The following is a 26,100-nucleotide window of genomic DNA, read 5'->3' as shown; positions in this document are numbered from 1 at the left end:
ATTATTCTCAGCCACGGTTCACGGATTCGAAATGTTGAATAAGGTATTAAAACACTAATACCTATATTTTGAGTATATTCGCACTTCTAAAACTTATAAATACAATCTATTAAAAGGCAATTTGAAAGCTTTTCAGTTCAGCCCCGTTCGATGGCTCATCTTCTTTCGAGTCAACAGATATTAGCATAAAAGTAATATCAAGCCGAAGCGTCTGAGACGCCACCTGCCTTGCAGTTTTTTTTATAAATTACGGCCGCTCTTGATCTCGGATACGATAGCGCTGAAATAAAGCTCTTTAGTTGAATTATTGACTTTGTAGGAAAAACTTTTGATCCGATTATTGTGTAATCCAGTAGGTTTAATTTATGCAAATAGAAATTGGCTGATTGATTGCATAGAGTGAAGTGATTTCCACTAATTTGGCGTTTATGTTTGTATATGTGTGTTTTATCATTACATTATGTAAAGTTAATAATTATAATTTATTCGATTTGCGATTTACTCTCGTTGCTATGTATGTTACACATAATATTACTATTGTATTGGGGGGGCAAGTAGGTATCTCGCCTTGCGGCGGTGCTGAAAAAAAACTCCGGTATTAATGATTTAATGTGAAAGTCTGTGTGATTTTCTGTTACATATTTACGGTTTTACCACTGCACGTTATTTGCTGAATTTTGATGGGCTAAAAGCACAGCTAGTAAACAATACATCAATAGTCTTTGTAGTTAAACTGCTCTCTTCAACCCTGTACTCAAACTCAAACTGAAAACTGTTTTTAACGAGGCCTAAGCGACGAAATGATCTTTTTGTTTGTTTGTTTGTTGTATGTTTTCTCAGGTACGCCAGGTATATTGAGTACATAATATATAAAAAAACTGTATTACTTATGACAATGTCTCGACAGAGAATTATATTTTTTACTGCGGAAAAAAGGAGTCATTCAATTCAATTTTTTTGTTGATGAGTGGCAGCTTTGTCTTATCTTGTGTGTGTCTTATGGCACATGAGATATCTTTTCAATTGTCTCTTTTTGCGTGAAATCTGATCGATTCAAGAGCGATTCTTTGCCAAAAGCACCTTTAATAAGCTGTGTGCTAAATATATCGCTCATCAAGTTTAATAATTCAACTTTTTTTTACTACCATTAATAAAAATATGTACTACAACGTAAAAGTAACACATCGAATATAAAATGTATGAACGAATTAAAGAATTCATTGTGACCAGCAAACTAATCTTCACACTCCTATATCGACGTATATAGGAAAAAAACAGATAATATAAAACCATAAATAATACTATAAAGTATAGATAATACTGTAGGAAACTTAATAATATAGTGAACAAGAAGCCGTGTCGCGTGTAAAATTATTCAATTAGCTCCTTCCTTGGTCGGTTACAATGGATTCCCTTTCACAGTATAAGAGCATTGTGGCACGTGCATATAAAATTCGTGAAATCAAATTAGCAAGATGGCCACAGAATTGTCGCTCGCTACTCGCATATAATATTTAACTACTTTGACATAGTGGCGCGCTTACGTTGTAGTAATGAAGGTAAATAATATACGAATACCGGGCTTTGTTCTTGTATCATTTTTCTATCTCCGAATAGTGAGGATGATTCTCAAACAGCTTAACTGGAAGGTTTTTGAGATTCTAAGTTAATAAATTATACATTTAAATTACGACATCACCCTTTTTTAGAGGAAACTAAATATGTAGAGTATTCTATCTTTACATGATCTACAATTAGGTGACAAATTTCGCAGTTGTAAAAGAATAAGAATACTTTTTAGATTTTTTTTATATTTCCGGGGAATTCTTACTTCATATCAATTTATTTTTATATCATTCTATATCATAATCAAACGTCACCAAATGTTTGAATCTCAATAATGAATCACCATAAACAATAGCAATTTTAATTACATCAATTACTTACGAAAAATGAAGCGCGCAAGTAAAAGTCCCGGCGAGATCGAAATTCTCGTTTAGTTAACGTAATTGATATTCGAAAGGCTTCGTCGCAACAATGGTTGTAATTAAAGTCCTTTACGACACTTTTCAGACCAAGATAATACAATCGATAAATTAACGAACTTGTAACGGAAAGTATCTGGGTTAATCCTATCCATAAACGTTCATGAAATCTGAAAGCTCTCAATAAATCCGACTGTTTTAAACTTTATTGCACTCATAAAATGTTTATTGTATAAATAATGTCTCATCTAATTTGGAATTGGGCTCAACTGTGATCAATATGTAAATGATATTGGGGTTTATTTTGATTGCTGTGCTGGATTTTGTTTGGCTGTTTTTACGATATTTTCTGTGAGTAGTTGTCTACGGAAATTTAACATGAATGAACCTTCAATTTCACCAGTTGAAGTAGTTTAGTTTAGTAGAAAATATAGAGCAGCTAATGAAAGGTAGAGATAATATCTTCAGTCCTCGAACCTATTATAAACTTTATATAGTTTAGACGTAAACAAATTTCATAATCGTTTGTATGTACGTATACATATATCTGTCAACTGTGTTTGTACTAACCTCCTCCTAACGGCGTAGACGTACAAAGCACATCACAAAAGTATACAAAATCAAGAGAACAATACGCAGTAACGACGAAAAAAAGAAATAATAAAGAAATATCAGAATAACAAATTTTATTATCCCATTTTACACATTTATACTCGAATTCGTGTGTTTTACGCTCGAGTTATAATTTTATAACAAATTCTGCTCACGTAAGCGTACGCTTCGTACTTTTCTGATCAAATTTTCCTGTTTACCGCAAACAAGGGTGTATTTTTCGGTGATTGTCCATCAAAATGTCTAGGAATGGAATAACGGAGTATCTACATTATGAACGCGTTTTATTGTTGTAACCTAACATATTTTGCGTACTGATTTTTCTGAATATTTTATGAAGGTTAACAAGCTGACGCGACCTGTGGTGGTATATTCCAAATATTCTTATTATTAAAAATGTTCTTTAAATAACAGTCTAGCTTAAAATGTTCATAGTTCTTTTGATATAACACTGTTTACTCAGATGAAGATAATTTGGTAAAAAATACCCTGAAAAGTATAAAATAAATAGGTAATATACCTATCAATAATATCCTAAGCATTGTATTGAATACCGGATTACCGGTAGATTACAGGTACCCATATAAGACCGAAAGTCAGTATTAGTTATTGAAAGGAATATAATCGCATAAAGAGGTTATCATCCCTATTCCTACCTCTCTTGAGATGTCTGAAAACTATAATAGTACTTATTAATTAAGTGATATTAATTATTATCTTGTATTTATTTATTCCTAACTAAAATATAAGCTTAGATAGATTTCCATAGTGACATAATATATCACAAATTGTGCAATTTTGTAATAGGGGGGCCACCCATAAATAACGTCACGCAAATTTTAGAACTTTTAAACCCCTCCCCCCTCCTTGTCACAGGTTGTCACATTTTTAGTACCCCATCCCCCCTAATGTGACGCCACACATTTTTCAAACTTACGAACGAAAGTTAGAATTATTTCCTCAAAGGCATTCAATTTTTTTAAAGAAAACTGTATTCCGAAAATATTCGGGACATTTTCTTACCACCCTGTATTGCACAAAAATTTCACACTGTACGTTTATAGCATCGATCGTTAGAGCCAATTAATTATACGAATGAAATCTCTCAAACAAACTTAATCAATCAGGTGCAATTACAAAATTCCACCCTGTATATTATTATATGAACAGGTTTTTCACGTCTTTTGTCTAAATAATTTTGTGGAACTGCCATTTCCCCGTTTACATTTCATAAAAGCAAAGGTATTCACAATGAGCGCAGTTTTGTTTCTGTTGATAAATAAATGGATTGTGAATTCCACTTGGTTGGGTTTTACTGTTAAAATAAAGATAGTATAATCGTATAAGAGTTAAATTGTTCGAAAGCAACGGAGATTCCGTGGGATCTCTTTATTTGGTATTATGTGGCATTACAATAGTAAATTGACTAGCAAGTGGAGTACTCATGTGTGTTAGGCAGAACTTCTATCAATTATTTCTAAATACATAATATGTATTAGGTAGTATATTTCATTTCAATAAGCTCTAAGTAGAATTTTGTTTTGCGAATGTAAATGTAAATGAGGATAAACTTTATGAAAGTTTTCATTATAATAACTGTAAAGTTAGGTAACAAAACTGCATGTTTTGAACAAAATCTTATTCAAGAGACTCTATAACAGTTTATTTTATGAGATATTTTTTATTCCAGAACATGGCGGAACACAAATCAAAGGAGGTTACATGCTGCGTTATAAACGTAAGTTAATTTATATGAGCTGTCTTTTATTTTTAGTATTAAATTAATGTGATATTTAAGCGGATCCTATATAAGTAAGTTAAACTGCTGTGTGCTTGCCGTCCTATCAATATGTTGAATAAATTGTTTAGTTATTCCTCTGACATAAGATATATTAAAATCTTTGCTTTAGTTCATTAATAAAAGATGTCTCCCGTGAACCTAATGATAAAATTTTATTTGCTCGTATTATTGTATACCATTCGCTTACGTTACGTGATGTGGAAAACCTTTAGTGTAAGTCGGTAAGGGCTGTTTCACACCATAAGGGCAGTCGCATGTACGCAGAACGGAGATTAAAATTTAACCTGAAATTATAAAGTTACAAAGCAAAGTAGCTCTCTTATCTGTCAAATAATATCTATTTATTCTAACTACAAAATGAATTAATATTTAACATAACGTCTATCTTAATTTGGTAAATATTCAACTAACATTTATTAGTCTAAGAATGTGTTAGGATATGAAGATGTTTGCTCTTTAATGCAAATTAAACAACGGATTCGGTAGAGGTGTGCAAATAGACTATAGCCTCGAATATGGTTTCAGCTAGTTAATAATTAATTAACCTGCCATATTTCAACCTTGTTAAGGAATTATATTTTTTTTTGCTTGAAAAGGGCAGGTAGGACAACTGATGTTAAGTGGTCACCACTGCCCTTATATACTTGTAACATTGGAGGTGTTACAGGTGCTTTGCCGGCCTGTTAATAACAAGAAACATAAGAACTTTTTTCTAAGCCTTTACTCGTATGAAAGGCTCTGTGTCGTAAAATCGTAACGCGACATAAGGTTACGACTTGGTCCCAAATAATGTGCACTTGTGTCCCATAAACTCGACGCGATATCCAATTGATCGATTCAATATTTCATTCGAGCTGTTTATGATTGCCCAGTAACGTGCAGAGCTCGCCAATTTTTGTTTTATTGACTACGCTTTTTTACTTGCGCTATATCTTATTTCCTATTAAAATGGTTATAATATTATGAATTCATGACTTTGGAGCCATGTAGGATCCCACATGGCTCATGGCAAGCAGGTTTGCTTCTTGTGCTATTACAAAAAGAATAAAGCTACGAGTTAATTAGGTTTTAATGACACAATGAAGAACCTCATATTCACCAGGTAATAGTGAAAAAAAATATTATAAAGCGCAATCCTACTACTTGAATAATAAATATTATTTGACTCGAGCATTCCCTCTGAAACAGTCAGTTAAATGTAGTACAAAATGAAAATCAAATACATTGATAAAATGTGAGCAAAACAACCGTAAAACGTCCATGAAACGAAAATGAAAGATAGCAAGTAACAGTGCAGCACTCATTTGCTGTGGCAGGCATTAAGCGTTGTGTGACGTTTGGTTCAACTTCATTAGCGTTACTTGTCTATTTTGTAATTTCTTTCTGCATTTCTCTTTTAAATTCCAATGCGAATGAAACGAAACTATATTTAGCTAACATTTACGTGTAACAACTGAAATAGGATATCAATATATAAACATATGTTATGGCATGACATAATCTCAATTGGATTGATCGTTTTGTGGGTCGACATTCGTCATTCAATCATGGTACTTTCAAAGTATGTACTTTTAAAGATATATTTTTATCAGGATAACATTTATCATAAAATTATGAACTGAAAATACATTTAAAAGTATTAAATAAATAAATATTCAATTAACATTATTATGACATGGAAATGTCGAATATTTGTTACCATTAAATAATCGCAAACTTTGCTTTAAGTTAATTTTAGCAATCAGCAGTCTCGAGATCAATTAGTTAATAGGAACGGTGCGGTATCTTATGACGTAAACTCAACAGATGCATATAAGTACATATTATTTATTCGACCTCAATTTCAACTCTAAATTGGTAAATTGAAATAAACGTATTTTCTGATATGAATAAATTTTATTTTCATTGATATTATATGTATGCAGCTTATATAAGCCGACGTTATAATTATTTTATTTTATTAATAAAATAATAGCTTATTGGACATCGTAGAGCGTAAGCGTAGCCAATAAAATGAAAGCGTAGCGCTTATTGTAGCAGCGTAGCGCAATACGCGTACCATGTACCTAAATAATGTAAATACGACCCAGCATCAACTGCGCGTTTGTAAAAGAATTAGGCGCTTGGAAAGCGTACAACGGCTGACCTTCTGAAGTTTAAGGGATTTTCATTTCATTTCAGTTCAGTTTAAATGTAATTCTATATCGTAGCGCATATTGGTATATGGTGAAGGTGATTTTGTAAATGCTACTTAATACCAATTAAGTAGAATTTACAAAATCACCTTCAACAATCACTATCAATACAGTTATCGGAAAGCGGCGTTCAAGTAATCGGTTAATTGACCGATGCGGTATCATCTGATTCAATATTCCTGTAGTTATCGACATCGTGATTAAATTCATTTCATAATTTAATAAAGTCGTGACCTAGATGAGAGAGCTTTGTATTTTGTTCAAAGCAAGACGTCTTAGATATTTTTTTTTTATAATATCAATTAATAAAATACAATATTTCAGGTAAAATTATATAATTGTGTATTTCAACAAAGTCGTGTAACTTTACTGAAAAAAAGAAACTCGCTAAAACGTGACTACATTGTCAACAATTGGATAAAAAAAAACAATTTAATTTTATATTTTAAAAGAAATGTCAAACTCTAGATTAGATAACGGTAGTCGAAAATTTTGTTTTTTCTAAGTTTATCATACAATTTCCTACAACGTTATAACATTTCAGGTAAATACTTGTGGAATTCCTGGTCTGAGGAGTGGGTGGTGCTGTACGATGACTCCACAATGGCCTGGTTCAAGGTAAACTATTTTTTACACTATTAACTATAAACACTTTTATTTATTGAAGTGAAACTTCTTTAGGCGAGTTTAGAGAAAAATTTTAATGTCGCGTCATGGCAATACCGTCACGTTGTTGAGGCGACGATTTTGGTATCTTTGAATCTTGCCAAAGTAGTTTCACTTCTGACACGTATGCTCGGCACATACCTACGCTCTTTTTTTATTTATGTTAGTTTTAACAATTGTTAAAGGCCAAGTAAAAGGCCAGATAAAGGCCAAAAATACCTATTACAATCTTAGTCATAGCATTGTATAACAATATTGAACTAAATATGTAATAATAATATAAAGGTCCGTATTCATCTACGTTATAGTTTTATAAAAATACTTTCAATTCATCCTCAATTTTTCCTCAAGATATTCAAATTCTAATCAGCCCAATCACATCGGAGGCAGGAGACAGGTGTCCATTCACAAAAGACCTAATCAGATTGATAATTGATTTCAAAGAGACCATTCATCACGTAGAAGGGAGCCACTCCCTTGATCCCATTTTAAGCCTCGACGTTTCATCTGGTAGCTTTAGGATGTGATAAATCACGTTAAAATATTACGGAAATATTCATCCGATCATATTATAGTTTAACGGGATAACATAAAAATTAAAAAGTTTAAGGGGTACATAAGATAACTTTATATATGTTAGTCTGTCTAAGTGTAAGTCTGATACATGGGTCTAGTAGGTCTGTAATCTGAAATTAATTATATGTGGGGATGGTGTAAAAAAAAACGCCAAATTAGCCCAATCAGTTTATTTCCCAGACACCGAACAAAAATACATTTTTAACAATCCTCCATATCTTTTCGTACCGACTATCGAGCCACAAAGTCAAGTCATAGATAAACATCAATCTACAGACAACATATCCACAGAGTAAAAAATAGAAAAACACAGACTAAAAATAAAGCTAATTATGAAATACATCTCAATATTTTATCCTATTCCCACACGGTCATCCTGCAGAATCATCTGTCCCAGATGAGTCAACAGTCGCTACCCATGGCTTCATCATATCAGCTGAGCTTGAGCTTCTTTCTCTTTTTATAATTCTTATTATTTTCATCTTGTATATTCTGAATATTTGCTTTCGCCATCCTTCTTAGTTCTTCACAGTCGTTGTAATTTCTATTTATTAATTCCTCAGTTTTAACACAACCAAAATGTCCGTTTTCATGATGTTTTCTTATAATTTCATTTTGCATTTTCTTAGGTACAACCATTAATTTATTTCCATCCTTAATCTTCCATAACATTCCATTCTCTAAAACATAGTCATCATAAGATTCCTTTTCTAATACTTTCTTTATTAGTTTTATTTGCAGATCATCGTCTTGAGCTCTTCGCAAACGTGCTGCGGTATCGGTAAGTACAATTATATTCTTTATAGGCTGTCGGCTGAGAGCATCTGCATGTTTCATCCTTGCTGCAGGCCGATGTTCAATCGTGTAGTCATATTCTTCAAGTAAGAGTGCCCAGCGAGCTACTCTAGGAGGTAAGTCCTTTTTCTGCAATGTCATAGTCAAGGCGGAGCAGTCTGTTAGTCCGAGGAAACTTTGAAGTGACTTCATATTGTTAGGAGTCTGAAAATGTTCTACAGCGGCAATTTTCTCCACTGAAGGTTTAATTTCACCTTTTGTTTTTATTATTCCTTCATCAAGCCATTCTTTAATCTGTTTGTCAACAATGTTAAGCTCCAAAGGTGACAATCGTCGTGGATTCTGATAAACTGGTACATCATCGGTTAATAATATTTTAAGTTTTACATTTGATTCTTTAGTACATCTTTTGGGGTTATATTCTTTTATAATATTCTGTATTTTATTCTTATATTCTTTGTTTTCAATATTTGTGATATCTTCATTTTCATTCTCTAGCATTGTAAGGTGTAATATTCTTGTTGCCGTGATAGTTCCAGCCTTAAAATTGATTTCTACTTCTTTCAGTACAGGATTTCCTAATATAATGTTGACAGGGATAGCGCCATCATCAACAACATAAAATAAAGTTTCAAAATAACAATCATCAATTTCAATTTTTGCTGTGAAAGATCCTTTTGTATAAATTTCCTTTTCAGCTATTCCAGTTAAAGTCTCTGTGGTTCCTGAACTATAAGATAACAATTTTTCACCTTGAATCTTCCTAAAATAAGACATAATTATTAAATTAGCATCGCTTCCGGTATCAATCAGGGCTTCTACATCAATATTGTTTATTTTCAGCTTCTTAAAAGGTCTCACATCAATATTATTCTTAGTTGACATAATTTCCAAACTCTTCTTTATACTTTTAGAACATTCATTTGATTTATGGCCAAACAAGTTGCATTTAAAACATTTAATGCCTTTAGTACAATTAGGCGACTCATGATCTAAATCTCCACAATTGAAACATCTCTTTACTCTTAATGTTTTTTGAATTTTCATGCCAATGGACTTTGATACTGAATTACTTTGAATCTTATTAGGTGAATAATATGATTTTTTCTTAATTTCTGAATAAATGTCTAACTTCTTTCTGAATTCTTTAATGTTACAAGCGCCATATAAAATATTTTTGTTGGACTCACTGTCTTTAATACCGTCGATGACATATTCCATCAGGGCTTCATCTTCAACATTCCCAAGTACTGCAAGTTCCTTCATATGTAAAAAATATTGCTGATGAGTCTCATTCATCTTCATCCGGCGTGTTGAAAGTCTCTTGTGAACAGTTGCACTGTTCAACTTCTTACCAAATTCCTCGCGGAGCTCAGACTTAAGTGTATCCCACGTGGTGATCCCACTTAGTGAACGTAAAAATAGCTTGGCGGTCCCCGTGAGGAGCCGCTTCGAAAATATGAGTTTTTCTAATTCGCCCCATTGCATTAGAGAGGAAACGTCTTCAAATTCTCTTATGAAAGCCTCGACGCCATAAGCATCATCACCCGAAAATGGCGTCATTGATTTTTCTAAATCAGTAAAGGAAATACGCAGCGATGGTTCACCATAATCATCATCATCTTTTAATAGTCGTTTCGGCGGCATGTTGAATAATGTAAATAATAAGTTTTATATAGTCTTCAAGTCGTAATCGTATAATCTTAAGCTTCTTTAAATCTTAGTCTTCTTAGTTCATAATTCGTAAAGTCTTAATCTGGTTTAATCACCGCAATCATAATCTTCCGCTGTTTTTCTTTATTCCACCATCCCGGACGAGCCCCCAAATTATGTGGGGATGGTGTAAAAAAAAACGCCAAATTAGCCCAATCAGTTTATTTCCCAGACACCGAACAAAAATACATTTTTAACAATCCTCCATATCTTTTCGTACCGACTATCGAGCCACAAAGTCAAGTCATAGATAAACATCAATCTACAGACAACATATCCACAGAGTAAAAAATAGAAAAACACAGACTAAAAATAAAGCTAATTATGAAATACATCTCAATATTTTATCCTATTCCCACATATATAAATAAAATCAATATAAATTAATAGCAGCTATTCTTTAAGAACTAAGAAGTAACCTTTAAAAATAGTTTTGCTATCATCTTTTTTAAAAACTAAATAGGTCAAGAAGAGGTCGCACATGAACTTTTTCAATAACCATAAATAGTCGAACGATAAAAGTTTTAACTGCAAACGTAGTAAATACTTATAGTACTATAACTTCTTGACGCGTTTTTTATGTAAAATATTATAGTAGTTGTAAATTCACCTCACGTAAACTCAATTTTTATTATATTAAATTACTAACGGTCCGCCCCGGCTTCGCCCGTGGTACATATTTCGCAATAAAAAGTGGCCTATGTCCTTTCTCGGGTATCAAAATATCTCTATACCAAATTTCATGCAAATTGGTTCAGTAGTTAAGGCGTGATTGAGTAACAGACAGACAGACAGAGTTACTTTCGCATTTATAATATTAGTATGGATGTGCTATTTATTAAATAGGTTTGAAGTTGGTGCCGAACATTAAGCACTTATTATTAAGCCCGCGACCGACATCAAACCTTTTTAATAAATAGCACATATAAATAATATGTAGTAAATAATAATGTCAAATCTTTTTTATTTCTTACTTTTCCGTTTTTGAAGTCGGTTGTTTTTAACGCAGTTATTTTTATTAGTGAATATTAAGCTTTCCGTGCGATTAGAGCTTTTTATGAAAATTAAGCTCTCCGTGTGATTAGAGCTTCTTGTGAAAATTAAGCTCTCCGTGCGATAAGAGCCTTTAATGAAAATTAAGATCTGCGTGCGATTAGAGATTTTTGTGAAAATTAAGCTCTCCGTGCGATTAGAGCTTTTTGTGAAAATTAAGCTTTCCGTTTGATTAGAGCTTTTAATGAAAATTAAGCTCTCCGTGCGATTATAGCTTTTTTGAAAATTAAGCCTCCGTGCGATTAGAGCTTTTTGTGAAAATTAAGCTCTCCATGCGATTAGAGTTTTATGTGAAAATTAAGCTCTCCGTGCGATTAGAGCTTTTGTGAAAATTAAACTCTCCGTGCGATTAGAGCTTTTTGTGAAAATTAAGCTCTCCGTGCGATTAAGAGCTTTTTTGTGTAAATTTAGCTTGCCGTGCGAATAGAGCTTTTTGTGAAAATTAAGCTCTCCATGCGATTAGAGCTTTTTGTGAAAATTAAGCTCACCGTGCGATTAGAGCTTTTTGTGTAAATTAAGCTTTCCGTGCGATTAGTTTTTTGTGAAAATTAAGCTCTCCGTGCGATTAGAGCTTTTTTGTGAAAATTTAGCTTTCCATGCGAATAGAGCTTTTTGTGAAAATTAAGCTCTCCGTGCGATTAGAGCTTTTTGTGAAAATTAAGCTCTCCGTGCGATTAGAGCCTTTTGTGAAAATTAAGCTTTCCGTGCGATTAGAGCTTAATGAGAAAAATTAAGCTCTCCGTGCGATTAGAGCTTTTTGCGAAAATTAAGCTCTCCGTGCGATTAGAGCTTTTTGTGAAAATTAAGCTTTCCGTGCGATTAAAGCTTTTTGTGAAAATTAAGCTCTCCGTGCGATGAGAGTTTTTTGTGAAAATTTAGCTTTCCGTGCGATTAGAGCCTTTAATGAAAATTAAGCTCTCCGTGTGATTAGAGCTTCTTGTGAAAATTAAGCTCTCCGTGCGATAAGAGCCTTTAATGAAAATTAAGATCTGCGTGCGATTAGAGATTTTTGTGAAAATTAAGCTCTCCGTGCGATTAGAGCTTTTTGTGAAAATTAAGCTTTCCGTTTGATTAGAGCTTTTAATGAAAATTAAGCTCTCCGTGCGATAATAGCTTTTTTGAAAATTAAGCCTCCGTGCGATTAGAGCTTTTTGTGAAAATTAAGCTCTCCATGCGATTAGAGTTTTATGTGAAAATTAAGCTCTCCGTGCGATTAGAGCTTTTGTGAAAATTAAGCTCGCCATGCGATTAGAGCTTTTTGTGAAAATTAAGCTCACCGTGCGATTAGAGCTTTTTGTGTAAATTAAGCTTTCCGTGCGATTAGTTTTTTGTGAAAATTAAGCTCTCCGTGCGATTAGAGCTTTTTTGTGAAAATTTAGCTTTCCATGCGAATAGAGCTTTTTGTGAAAATTAAGCTCTCCGTGCGATTAGAGCTTTTTGTGAAAATTAAGCTCTCCGTGCGATTAGAGCCTTTTGTGAAAATTAAGCTTTCCGTGCGATTAGAGCTTAATGAGAAAAATTAAGCTCTCCGTGCGATTAGAGCTTTTTGCGAAAATTAAGCTCTCCGTGCGATTAGAGCTTTTTGTGAAAATTAAGCTTTCCGTGCGATTAAAGCTTTTTGTGAAAATTAAGCTCTCCGTGCGATGAGAGTTTTTTGTGAAAATTTAGCTTTCCGTGCGATTAGAGCCTTTAATGAAAATTAAGCTCTCCATGCGATTTTATGCGGTTATCAATTCGGCCGGTATATTTTTTTTTATGTATGTACACCGATTACTCCGAGGTTTCTGAACCGATTTACGTGATTCTTTTTTTGTTCGATGCGGGATGGTGTCGAATTGGTCCCATAATTTTTTTTTTCGGATAGGCCCAGTAGTTTTTATTTTATGAACATTTTTGTCTGTACTCGATGACTAAGTTGATATGTAGCAAGTAACTTTGATTCACTTCCCGGTAACCGATTGAGCTGAAATTTTGTATACGTATGTAAATTTGATAGCGATGAAATATTATCATGATATGAAGCTGATTTGATGAGGGAATCGGAAGGTGGCCATAGGAACTCAGTAATATATTGACTCAACTTTATCGAGTTTGGGCTCGTTTGATTCGTGTTGAAAAATACACTAAAAATTATTAAATAAAAATAACTGCGTTAAAAACAACTGACTTCAAAAACGGAAAAGTAATAAATAAAAAAGATTTGATATTATTAACTACTACATAATATTATTGTACATATTTCGCAATAAAAAGTGGCCTATTTCCTTTCTCGGGTATCAAAATATCTCTATACCAAATTTCATGCAAATTGGTTCAGTAGTTAAGGCGTGATTGAGTAACAGACAGACAGACAGAGTTACTTTCGCATTTATAATATTAGTATGGATTGATTAAACAACTTCGCAGTCGCAGTTTCGGTCGTTCCCAAGTAAAAAACGTAGTACGTAATTTTCTGGTGCAGATATTTTTTGGGCGGCAAGATAGAAAACTTTTTCATTTTTAATTAAGCTATCAGTTTGTGCAATCGATTAAATTAATAAAACCATAAAAGATCACAAGTTTAAAAACACGAAATAGTCACACTATAATATTTTACAAACTCATATCACTTCACTACATAGTATAAAACAAAGTCGCTTTCCCTGTCCCTATGTCCCTATGTCCCTATGTCCCTTTGTACGCTTAAATCTTTGGAACTACGCAACGGATTTTGATGCGGTTTTTTTTAATAGATAGAGTGATTCAAGAGGAAGGTTTATATGTATAATAAGATCCATTAAGTAGTGGAGAAGTACTGTTATTTTTGAGGTTTCTAATGTGATGTCGTAAAAAATTACATTTATTCCGCTTACATTGCAAACGCAGGCTGAACCCTACGAGTTTTATCAAAATAATGTACTAAGTATTATACACATTGAAAAGGTCTACAGAAAAGTCCGCGATGGTATATGTCTATCTCTTATGGATAACCCACAATAACTTTTTTTTGTCATTTACTTTTTACGACAAATAATGGCTAATTTTCGAAGCGATTTTAACCAATACAGCATTAATCCTTAACCAATTAAATACCATGGATACATTGTTCATTTAATATAGATCTATATGGCCCTTTACACCGTATGATTTAAGTGAATATTTTCGAAGATATTACAGATTTAAAAATTGCAGGACGTAGCGTTTGCGGCCGCCCGGCTATGTATTTTATACCCGTGCGATGCCGGAGGCCGGAGCGGGCCGCTATATTTTTATACCTATACAACGTTCACAATTTTTCTGTAGTGTATTTAGTATCAGCATTGCACCCGTGCGAAGCCGGGGCGGGTCGCTAGTTTGACTATAAAATACAACTGCAATTACGCGCGCGATATCATGCGATATACAAAGCCTTACCAAAGCGACCGCGACGTTTTGTTTAAAGTATCTCCACGGTTACTTTAAAGTATAATCTCACTACTTAATCACCCTTCGCCGGTTGAAGTACAACGATGGCGGCGAGGGAGGCAGGTGACAATAGCTCTCAGCTATGTAACGAACGCCGAAGGACACTTCTTTAAAATGTTTAACTTTTACCGTAATATTTTCTTCAGCCTGAAGTTAAATAGGGTGCAAATGGGTGTTAAGGACGTTGCTTTTCTCCCTAAGAATAATCTAGAAGCCAAGAGACTCATTTGAAAACCTTGTTTTAAAAGCTATACAAAATATTGACGTGGATTTAAATTGCACGGATTAAAATGCATAAAACGTATTTGCCCACAGCTGTTTTGTTTTGCTTTCACAATTTTTATACTGGGAAGAGTTTTATTTTGCCCGATGCTTCAGCTGAATATATACTTTGTACGCTAGGAAAATAATTACTGGTACAAAATTGTAACGACGCTGGTGTACTAAAAGCGAAAAGTTTCTTTGCAACGCAAATATATCCTCGTCATCTTGCAATGTGATATTACGCTGCAACAAATCAGGTTTAATTTCAGACTCTTAAACATCTAAATCTTTTTTCTTTTAATAGTTCAGGTCTCTTTGACGACAAAATTATAAAAAGAGAATATAAAAATAACCTTTTAAATGAATATCGAGTCTCTAAATGATAACTCAGAGCCCTAATCATAAGTTTTTAAATACGATTCATTTAATCGATACATAGTATTTAGACTGAATGATAGTTCATTCATGTGAAAAGGAATTTCACAACAAATTCAGTTACTAGTTTCCGGCGCTCAAACAAATTCAATTTCGGCCGTGTCTTCGAACAGAGCCAGTCTGTGGTAAACCTTCATAAAAATCAAGAGGAAAGATTGAAGCAAACACCGCGTAAACTGATTCCTGTATTCGTTTGGCGCAAATGTAAGAAAAAAAGCGGATTTTATCAAAAGCATGTATAATTTATCATTCAAAATGGAAGTTAAAACTTGAAACAGTCTGGGTCTTATCAGATTTTTTTCCCCAGTATTGTAAAAGAAGACAGTCAGACAAATACTCGAAAATAATCTTAGGGCCGATTTTTCAATGCTTGGTTAAAACTTATCCGTCCAATAAAGTATTACCTATAGGTACGATAATATTAAAATGTCACGTAAACTGTCAAATACGGGCAATAATTATTAGAATGTACGTTTTATTACTTAAAATCCATACTAATATTATAAATGCGAAAGTAACTCTGTCTGTCTGTCTGTTACTCAATCACGCCTAAACTACTTAACCAATTTTCATGAAATATGGTATGGAAATATTTTGATACCCGAGAAAGGACATAGGCTACTTTTTATCCCGGGAAAATGATGTAATCCCGGAAATCCCACGGGAACGGGAACTATGCGGATTTTTCTTTGAATGCGCGGGCGAAGCCGCGGGCGGAAACCTAGTGTATAATATTTATAGAATAAATATATCTCACAACCTATAGCTTATACCACACACTTATGCCAAGTTATTATAAGTTTTTGTCGCAATAATCTGAAGAAGCCGTCACTACGATTGGTCGGTTATTCTGCTTGAAGGCTCCATCTCCACTCTGAGATCTTTCTGTATACGTATAATGTTATTTTCTAACTTGATTTATATTCACATGAAGATAAGATTACGATATTTTTTGGATATAAAGTGAGGATACGAGTAAAATACAACGTCTCTACATTTCTGACTGGTCTTTCAGTCTTTATAGGTGTTTAAATAAATATTTATCAGTTGTAGTATATTTTTGTGCAATAATTTAAATTTTAATAAGTTAATAAATTTATAATCACAATTTTCGTGGCTCTATTGCTGTTTTTGAAAATTAAACGCTTTCACAATACGATTTGAATCATTAATAGAGATAGCTAGTTATTTGGCTAAATGAAAATTGTTAGTCTATCCCGTAAAGAGCTGATAAATCACGACACTGATTGCAAACCGCTGGTAATGAATAGAATACATGAACAGAATGTACTAGGTAGTTAGAGTTTGATGCAGCTAAAATAAGATTGTACATATAACATAACATTTCAAACATTGGATCGTTAAGTCAGCGGAGATTATATCACTACATGTCATACACATATCAACATATTCGGCGATACTAGAAAAACAACACGATCTCACAAATTCACAAATATTTTCCCGGAATTTGATGTATCTAAACAAATTATACATCTAAAACATTGACAGATCTACCGGCAGCTCCTGCAAAAAAGCGGTGGTAAATGTATTTTTCGCTCTACTAGGTATGTACTTGTATCATACAAAATTTGAATATGAAGTTTATTTTGTTTTCTATAGTTTAAGACAGTCAGCCTTATGTTTGGACTTAAGAAACCACGTCTAAACTACGCTAGACTTAACAGAACTAATTTGTTTAAGCCACTAGTAAGTAAATTACCAAAAGCTTGGAGGACACAGAATAATGTTTACTTCGCTACTTAAGAGATCGATCATTTAATGAGATATGAAGTTCATTCGTCCTCCAATACATACACACACGCAGGACACAGACAGGATTTCATTTTCCATGCAAATAAAATAAGCGTGTAGACAAGGCAAAAACTGCAGGCCTGTATTTCATGCATATTCCAGTAACCGCTTTAATATTCCACGACCATCCATCCTCTTCTGTCAGCGACAAACGAGGTTTTTTCATAATAATGATCACAATTTATTCTTGTCGGCCATCTTGGATAGCTTATTCGAGACGGTAACAATGCGATTAATTAAAACGCTATCTCTTTTATTATTATCTTTTAACAAGATGCCATTTGCGATGGTATAGTTCTCTCCAAGTGGACTCTGCGAGGTTCATAATACACTGGTCCAATACAGACAGTACTTGCTTTGAATGTTTTTATCTATAGAAAAATATTTGTATGATTTAATAAAATATCGTGTTGATTTAATTAATACTAGTTTACAAACAATTAGATAGTGTTAAATGAAGGAGTTAAATTAGCAATTGAAACCTATAGATTCTTTACCTCTTTACTGACTTAATGTTTTGTTAGTTCCAAATGAAATGTTTCAGTGACTATAGCGAAATAGTGATGTTATACCCACGAAGATCATTCTCGAACCCTTCCTCGATCAGCGGGCGACATATCCACACGATATAAATCTCCTGTAAAGAGAGTGTCACTCAACTATAATTGATGGAGCGTTCGGAATGGCTGCCTTTGTTGGGAAACGATTCGTTTTGGAAACTATTTTAATTATTACCGTGTGGGGACTTATGGCCGGTTTCAGAAATTCTGGATGTGTTCTGTTTACTTATCTGTCAGTTAAAATGACAGATGAATGTTGAAAATATTTAAGAGTGATAAATAGGCTCAGGGATAGGTACTACAAGCAAGTGATGACACCGATCTTTAGAAATACGAATGAATAAATTAGAGACATTGTTTAGACAGAATTCCAATGAAAATAAGAATCATACGAAGTTTTTGCGTTTTCAGTTCATAGTATTGAAACATGTTGGTGGTGGTGCAATTTTTCTTCTTTCAAAAGTGATCGTCTTGATCACTTTTAAAGTACAACGGGAAGAAGACATTGGCCATCTCAAGTTCGAGTACCAAATAAACGGAATCTACGAATTGTACATTTCCAAGTAACTGATGAAGAATAGTTGGAAAGTCCTCCGTGATAAATCCTCATGTACAAGCCGATGCAATAAAGAACTCCATTGAACCGAGATAAATATTTATCCTCAGTCGGTAGGACAGAAAGTTAATCAACAAATTGAAACCAATCATAAGTTAGCTGAGTCGGCTATATAATTTATGAGCCGTGAAAATAAAGGTTCATTTGTAGTACTTAATTACACTTGGCTGGGATATAGAATTATTGCGTAAAAGGAGCTGATAGTATCCGCTTGTGAGCCATGCTGTTAATCGATGTGTTGAAGTTCCTTGTACTTGTTTGATCATTTTCGCGCTAGTTTGAAAGTTTTGTAAGCGATAAATCTTCTAGTTCAGTAATTATTTTTCTCCAGTTTACAGTTACAGCAGTGTTGATTTGTTTGGAATTTACTTTGCTTTGATATTTGTATCAAAGAAATATATTTTCTTATATTTCTTAATGATACTTATCTTATGCTGTCTACTTTATCTTCGTTAGGTAGGTACCAGCCCCATATATTTTGTTAATTATTTATTGAACCCGTGTTTTTGCTAGCATGTTATCTGAAAAAAGTATGTATGTTACTTACATTCATTGTTATAAACTATTTTCGTATTTGTAAAAATAATAAACATAAAATGCTATAGGTAGCTGTAGATAGAGGCCATCCATCCATAAATTCATCTTACTATATTATTGAGATAAAATAATAATTGACCTAATAACAAAATAACGTTACCTATCGAGCAAACGTTGCAAATATTTCACATGCCGTCCAATTACTTATACCGAAGTATTAATTGAAGGTGACAATGCTGCTGAGCGCGGCAAGAACGATGCAGACAATTTTGATACCAAGTTCATTAGAATAGCATTGAATATCGCTTGCATTACATAATATTGTAGGTAGGCAACTGTTCAACTACGGTAAGCATTTTGATTAGTTTTCAGTTCAGTTTGTGCTTTGAGAGAATACCGCTCTTTAATCACTCGACTTGGCCTTTCTACGTCATTACTCTTATGTCTCTATAGTTACACAGTTAATTGTATTGCGTTTCTTGTTATTATATTATAAACTTCTCGTTTAGATTACGATGATAATAACATTAAATTCGCATCTGTAGTACGAGGTTTTTTGTGAAGTTAATACGCTAGGACTTGGTTTCTAGATTTATTAAATTACTAAAACCAAGTCGAAACTTATAAACTTTAAAACCAGTTGCAATTTAATGTTTAAAATCCCTCTCTTATATGGAACTGCTTTATAGATTTCTTCGTTATATTTAAGAATATATTTATATGCAAAATAAAAGATTGAACACGCTTCTTATCATAGCAAAGAAAGGATTGAATAAATTTGAAACGTGAGCAAACGAACTCTACGCGCCGCTACGATTTACGAAAACTGTTCAAATCGCGCATCATACAACCGTTTCATCGTTTAAATTTCCGTTTAAACATTCGTGTTCATAGATGAAACATTCGTATGTCTGTAAAATTGATGTAAGCAAAAATACGCGTATCTCAATAATTCTCAAAGCGAATATGTAGGAAGTGCCCTGTTTACACATGCGTGTATTCGTCTCGCTAATCGCTTTACCATTCGCACGAATATGTAAATGCATTAAACGTTTTATTTCCACAGGACGCGTCCGGCAAGTGCATGGCAACACAGAAACACCTCGTAAAGGAGAGTCCAGAGATGCTGGCTATCGCCACGTGGACGGGTCAAGTGCCGCGGCGACCGCCGCTGCCGCCGGGGGCCAAGTTGTCACAGTTGATGGCCCTTGGCTCCCGGAGGGACCCCAGGAGGGTCGTGTGGATGCTTGCCAAGTCGGACGCCGAAATGAAGTAAGCTAATTGGAAATTTATGAGTATCTTGTCATTGTTAAAGAATTAAAGAATTGTCCTATTTATGTGACATTCAATAATTCTTTTTCCATGTACTTTTATGAGAGGTGCGTTAAAATACACCGTAGTAGATACTTAGTATAGTAAACAATCTGAAATAATATATTATGTAAATTAAGTAGAATGAAAATTATAAGAGAATGTAGATAGTACAACACACATTTAATTTCGTTAAAAGATTTATCGCAAAGGGTGTAGTCTCCGCGTCTCAGACGCAAAAGAAAATAAAAATTCAATTTACTTTATTATACGTTGAATTATAGCAGATGGATTCATTTGATGGGGAATGATCAGAATAATGTTTTAATGTACATTTTTCATTGCTTTTACGAGGCTTTTGGAAAATATTGTGGCTTTTCAAATTTCATTTAATGATACTGATTGATATAAACTCCCATGTTTTAATTGATCCCATATTTCCTATTCCCATGATTTCCTCAAAAAACACATTAATTTATTATTAAACCTATTAAGAAACTCGAAAAGGTTTACAAAATATGTAGATTTTAATAAATTGATAATATAATGATTCTTCATTGTTTTGCAAACAATAAGATAAATAAATATATTCGTAAAAGTAAAGCGATAGGAATATCGTGTCATCGTTAATAAATAGACCTTAAACATCCAAACAGGGCTTATCCAAGTTACAAAAAAACAATTCGAACTGTTTACGCACATACCCATAGACTGGTTATTTATCGCTCTCACCCTCGCCGCATTACCACTTCTACGGCATTCGGAGGGCGGGCAATTTTTTCGCAAACGCTACGTCATTTCCGACAGCCCCACGTTCCTAACTTATTTGATACTTTTTATTGTTCAAACTCGTTCGTTATTAAAACTTTATCTACGTGTATAATAAAACAATAAAACTTCCGTTTAAGATAAATTTCGGAAGTCTTGCGAACATCGAAGAAATTTTTCTAAGGATAGTGTTTTACGTTTCCGGTTTCCGATTTGTAATCGTATTGGATAGAATATTAAAAGATTTAACATCTCACGTGAAAACAATAGATAGTTCCAAGTTAACGTAATAAGTACCTACTGAAGATACGATTTCAGTAATCAGTAATATAATTTTGTATATAATATTATATGTCGACACACAAATAAGACTTCTTTGAAACTCTACTTTGTTAGCAGAGTAGAATGGAACGAGACAATATATGATTAAAAATTCTTTAGCACTAGAATCTAGAGATAAAACTTTTCTATGTAAATTATTATCCTCTTTAAGTTTTCCTTTATGACTATGGATTTCACATAACTCATAGAACAATTTTCCTATCCACGTGCAACAAAGAGCGAGATATTAATTATCTCCGTTCCCTTATTAAGGTAACAAATGCGTACAACCTTTGTAATATAGAAAGTAATAACGCCTGCGTAATTTATACGGCATCTCGCTGCAAGTAATTTTAAATAGGCGCTTTAAAAGTCTTAAAAGTTTGCACATCACCTGAATTTTACTTATAATGGCAATGAGTGGGCAATGAAACAATCATTAGAGCTTATTTATAAAGCTTCCAATTAATAGTTTACTAAGAGGTTTATAAACATACGAGTATTATGCCATTAGCGACATACAGTTCGTTTATTTTGAAAGTGATATCGAAAAAGTTTTTACTCTTCGGGGAATACGAAAGTGATTGGATAGCGTGGGTCACCGCTATATAATATTATGTATTGGCTTATGATACAAGTTTAATATATTTTTAATGAAAATTGTTATAGGATTATATTTTTTAAAAAGACCCAGGCATTCGTTTTCTTGCATTTTCATAGATTTTTTTAATTTATTTCTTTGTTTTATAAAATCTTGTCACATATAATATTACACTCGCATATTATTTTAAACCTTTATTATAGATACCTCTTCTTAATAAAATCAGACAGTAGCGCTATCTTTTTATTTTTTTTGCGCGTTTTCACTATTCGCTGTAAAAGGAATGTCTGTATGGCGATAAATTATAGGTATTACCTAACATTTTTTTAAAGTTAACATCCTTCTGAATACCAATATATACCTACTTGAGAAGAATGAATCGAGAGATTGAAATCAAATTGTATAAAAGTGTCGTCGATAGCTCTACATTAATAAATTTCCAATTCGATATATTTTTAGAATAAATTATTTCACACCGTCAATAAATAAAACCTTTTTAATTAACTGCAAAAAACTTCACACGAAATAAATGATCATTGAATAAGTAAATCCGAAACAAGCTGGGTGCATAAAAATATCTCATTTGTACGTGACCAACGAACTGAAATGTAATAGAATAAGGATTGGACGTACACGTAAAGTATACTTTTCAGGCAGTATATTACCCGGCTTCACCTTTTGTCAGGGACCTCAGAGGCGCTGGGCTAAATAAAAGAGAGAACTGACAAATGAGCGGCTTAACGCATGGAGCAACGGGAAAATAAAATGTGCTGATATATCTATAGGTATTCTATAGTGATGGAAGCGAATGTGGTCCAAATATATTTTTTTCATTTGTTTATAGGTAGATAAGTAATTGGATACGTTATGTTCGTTATATATTTACACATTTAGAGAAAACAGTTTCCCGTGATTGCTAATGTTTGTTCATTTGTTTTAGTGTAATTGACAAATATAAGTTTTATACATTTTAAAAGCTTACATAATAATATTATGTTCGCAATATTTATGATTTAGTATGAAACTAACCAGCGTGTAGCTTTACCGGAAGCATTTGTTACCCCCCATAGCGTTTTAGCTCATTACTTATACGTTTAACTGTTAAAAAGTTACATACACACAGCTGAACTGTAAATATTCCTTGGTAAAAATAGTGGAAAACATCACGTAATAAATTGCTATAAGCAACCGCGTTCCTCAGGGCGAGCTTAGTAAGCTCCACTGAGTGACTTATAGCTTCTAGCGAGGAACTTTTTTAGACTTTTATATGAAGTCTGAGACTTATGGTTTGTGTGCGTTGATTTATAGCGGCCATATTATATGGATTTGCGGATTACGGATACAGAATAATGAATAGGTGCGTTAATTTTGTATGCAAATAGTGATCCCTTGTGATAAGATTAGCCGTTCAAAATGTCTCTTACTTGTACCTTAATTTAGGTATAGAAACACATGATCAAAATAAAGGTATTAATAAAAGCGTTTCTTTTTCTCAATCATGTAATTCTTTGTGGAAGAGAGACTATTAGCTTCATTAGTGATTTGCAATAAACCCAAACTTATAACATAGTTTTATGTATCTGATCGATTTAGATTTTAACTATGATTTTAACTATCTCTTTTTGTTGATGCTTTCAAAGGGAATGGATGGCTGCAATATCAAAAACAGTGAGTATATTTGAACAGATATTGAACAATATTCTGAATTTTAAACGTGAGAGCCACGTTTAAATTTTTTTTTACTTTTTTGTAGTAGTATCTACTACTAATCCTTCTATTAGTGTAGGTAAATTGTGCAAAATATATAAAGTTATCGAATCACAACCAGAGATTTATCAAGACTTTTTTTACCTTTTTTAAATTTTCAGTTTAACCCAATCCAAGCAGAGGCAAATAGTGACAACTTCAACAAGACTTTCTTTTATTTATATGTATACATGATGGAATTAACAAAATTTTCGTTCCAGCTGCCCCCGCCGCCCCACATCGAGTTAGTTATGTCAATGCCTTACCTCCGCACTGCCTTCAAGCGACCGACAGTCAGAGTTAGACGTAAGTAACTAGATTCTAAGTCTAACCTAATAATTGTTGCACTTTGATGTATAGTAAAACGCCGTTTATCCGAACGCCGATTTACCGAATCGCCAAATATCCGAACGCCGATTTACCGAGTCGCCAATTATCCGAATCGGTCCTAAGCGTAATACAAAAAATTAAAACGAAGTAGGTACCTACCTAATCTCTGTTTTGTTTAGCTGTAATGAGTTGGAATTTGCTGGAGTCCAGATAATATATTTCAACCGGTGTTTCAAATTTAATATGGTAGAAAGCTATAAGGAAGACCCTATGTACCTACGTTTATTCCATATGTGACAGTTGTTTTTTTACTAATAGTCTATGTCTAATTATCAGATTTTTCGAATATCCGAATCAGCCCGGTCCCAATTAATTCGAATTTATTTGATACTTAATTAAGCCTTATTTGTCGTGTGTTTAACCCCTATTTCTCACAAAAACCGTAAACATAATGCAAGATGTAGTATGGTCGTGTTTTTTGGATTTCCAAAAATTAATTTATATACTAATTTAGAAAACTAATCCTGTACGATACCTACTATAAATTCGAATCGCATCGTAATGGAGGGGTTTTAGTCAGTAACATAACTCACGGCCTTTTCAACGAAACTGTAGGGATTCCATGCAGGTTTTTCCCATCTATAAATTCAACTAATCTATATGATATGACATGTTTGTCTGTATGTTCATTATAGAATCGTAAGCTATGCATTTGATCATGTGATGATGATGCATGAGTCCACGAAGGTAGTACGACCAATCTTTACAGTGTACTATAGGAAAAGCCTGGGTGCACAGCTAGTAGTATTACTATACGAGTTCTTTATGTTTAATAATATGAAATCTTGTTAGACTGTTTTTACTATATAGAAGTTGATTTACCTACAGAATTTACACACTACTTAAAAGTCCTCAATAATTATCTCTACAAAAAGAAGCTGCTGAAATTCATCACTCTATTTCAACAAATTACATTTCCATAATACCAGTACTTCGTTACGATATAAAAACGGGAATGTTGTGAAGTGGCGACATTAAAACTCATGTAATTAATCCCACGTACAATTTGCACGTGCCTGAGATTAAAATAACGTATAATATACGCAAGTGTACTGAATGGGCTGACAATTTACTTGTTCATTAAGAAAATAATAAATATGTAAGCTTCAGCATGCGCCTTTGTTTGAATAGTTGCTAGTTAAATGTAGCGCGATAGATATTCTCCATCTTGTCGCATCTGGCTTTATGAGATCTAATATAATTTAATAAAATAATAATCTAATTAAGTTGAAAGTAATATTTTTAAGGTAAAAGAAACTAACATTAATAATCAGTTTTTAACCGTTCAAAACACTTCAAATTTGCTTTTTTTTTATTAGTATCAAAAGCAATATACGCGCCAGATATCAATATAATATTTAAGGTTGAAAAATCATTTATATTTACTTATTTCACTTTTCAGAGCATACCGTTTTAGAGAAAAATAGGAAAATCCGCGTTCGCATCACAGTCCACAGAACTCAAAAACAGTGAATTTATACGCGGACGTTAAAAATGCAGGAAATACTAATTGCCACGCTTTTAACTATTCATCAATTTGACGGCTATCAATAAATGAATGAAAACTGAATTGGAAATGTTTGCACGTGATACCGACAGCGTTGCATTCATGTTCGGAGCTCCCAAAGCATTTCTCTTTTTATTTGCTAATACAGCCATCACTGATTTGCTTTGACGAGATCTTTCAAAACATTTTTATCATGATTATTTTTATGAAAGCATCATTATGGGCGTTATAATCAAAAGAAATGAATTATATACTTAGTGTAGTCTAGAATAGTAATATAATCATGGTCAAATTAAAAATAATTCTTAATATCCAACAATACGAAACCCAACAGACATTATCTACCAATAGATAGGTATAGGTACTAGTGAATAAGTATGAAATTCTCATGG

The 26,100-nt window shown here is 33.2% G+C and overlaps 2 protein-coding genes across 3 annotated transcripts in view; one reads left to right on the top strand and one right to left on the bottom strand.

Annotated features, from left to right (window-relative positions):
• The window catches only part of LOC149900464 (uncharacterized), a 47,843-nt gene that overhangs the window by 13,581 nt on the left and 8,162 nt on the right, over nucleotides 1-26,100 (top strand). The window contains exons 3-7 of the mRNA XM_090112611.1: nucleotides 4,288-4,335; nucleotides 7,138-7,211; nucleotides 20,131-20,336; nucleotides 23,706-23,733; nucleotides 24,033-24,117. Coding sequence (XP_089968737.1) covers nucleotides 4,288-4,335; nucleotides 7,138-7,211; nucleotides 20,131-20,336; nucleotides 23,706-23,733; nucleotides 24,033-24,117 — 441 coding nt within the window. The remainder of the gene's footprint in view (nucleotides 1-4,287; nucleotides 4,336-7,137; nucleotides 7,212-20,130; nucleotides 20,337-23,705; nucleotides 23,734-24,032; nucleotides 24,118-26,100) is intronic.
• Nucleotides 8,010-10,671, bottom strand: LOC149900466 (uncharacterized). Of its 2 annotated transcripts, XM_090112338.1 has the most exons (2): nucleotides 9,821-10,671; nucleotides 9,276-9,393 (listed from the first exon to the last, which is right to left on the bottom strand). In XM_090112338.1, the coding sequence occupies exons 1-2, from the start codon at nucleotides 10,275-10,277 to the stop codon at nucleotides 9,338-9,340; spliced, it is 513 nt and encodes a 170-aa protein (XP_089968464.1). In that variant the 5' UTR covers nucleotides 10,278-10,671; the 3' UTR covers nucleotides 9,276-9,337. The 2 variants fall into 2 exon arrangements, with proteins under 2 accessions (XP_089968462.1, XP_089968464.1); XM_090112336.1 differs by having other exon boundaries at nucleotides 8,010-10,636.

The sequence above is a fragment of the Colias eurytheme genome, chromosome 18 (genome assembly GCF_061535395.1).
Source record: "Colias eurytheme isolate Ceu_HAF_F1 chromosome 18, ilColEury1 Martin Lab GWU primary, whole genome shotgun sequence".
NCBI lineage: Eukaryota > Metazoa > Arthropoda > Insecta > Lepidoptera > Pieridae > Colias > Colias eurytheme.
The sequence above is the reverse complement of the archived record's forward strand: the minus strand, read 5'-3'. Positions and strand labels throughout refer to the sequence as shown.

What these genes read in the sequence shown, in the direction of transcription:
- LOC149900466 (XM_090112336.1), bottom strand. Translation starts at nt 10,277, where the DNA reads ATGCCGCCGAAACGACTATTAAAAGATGATGATGATTATGGTGAACCA.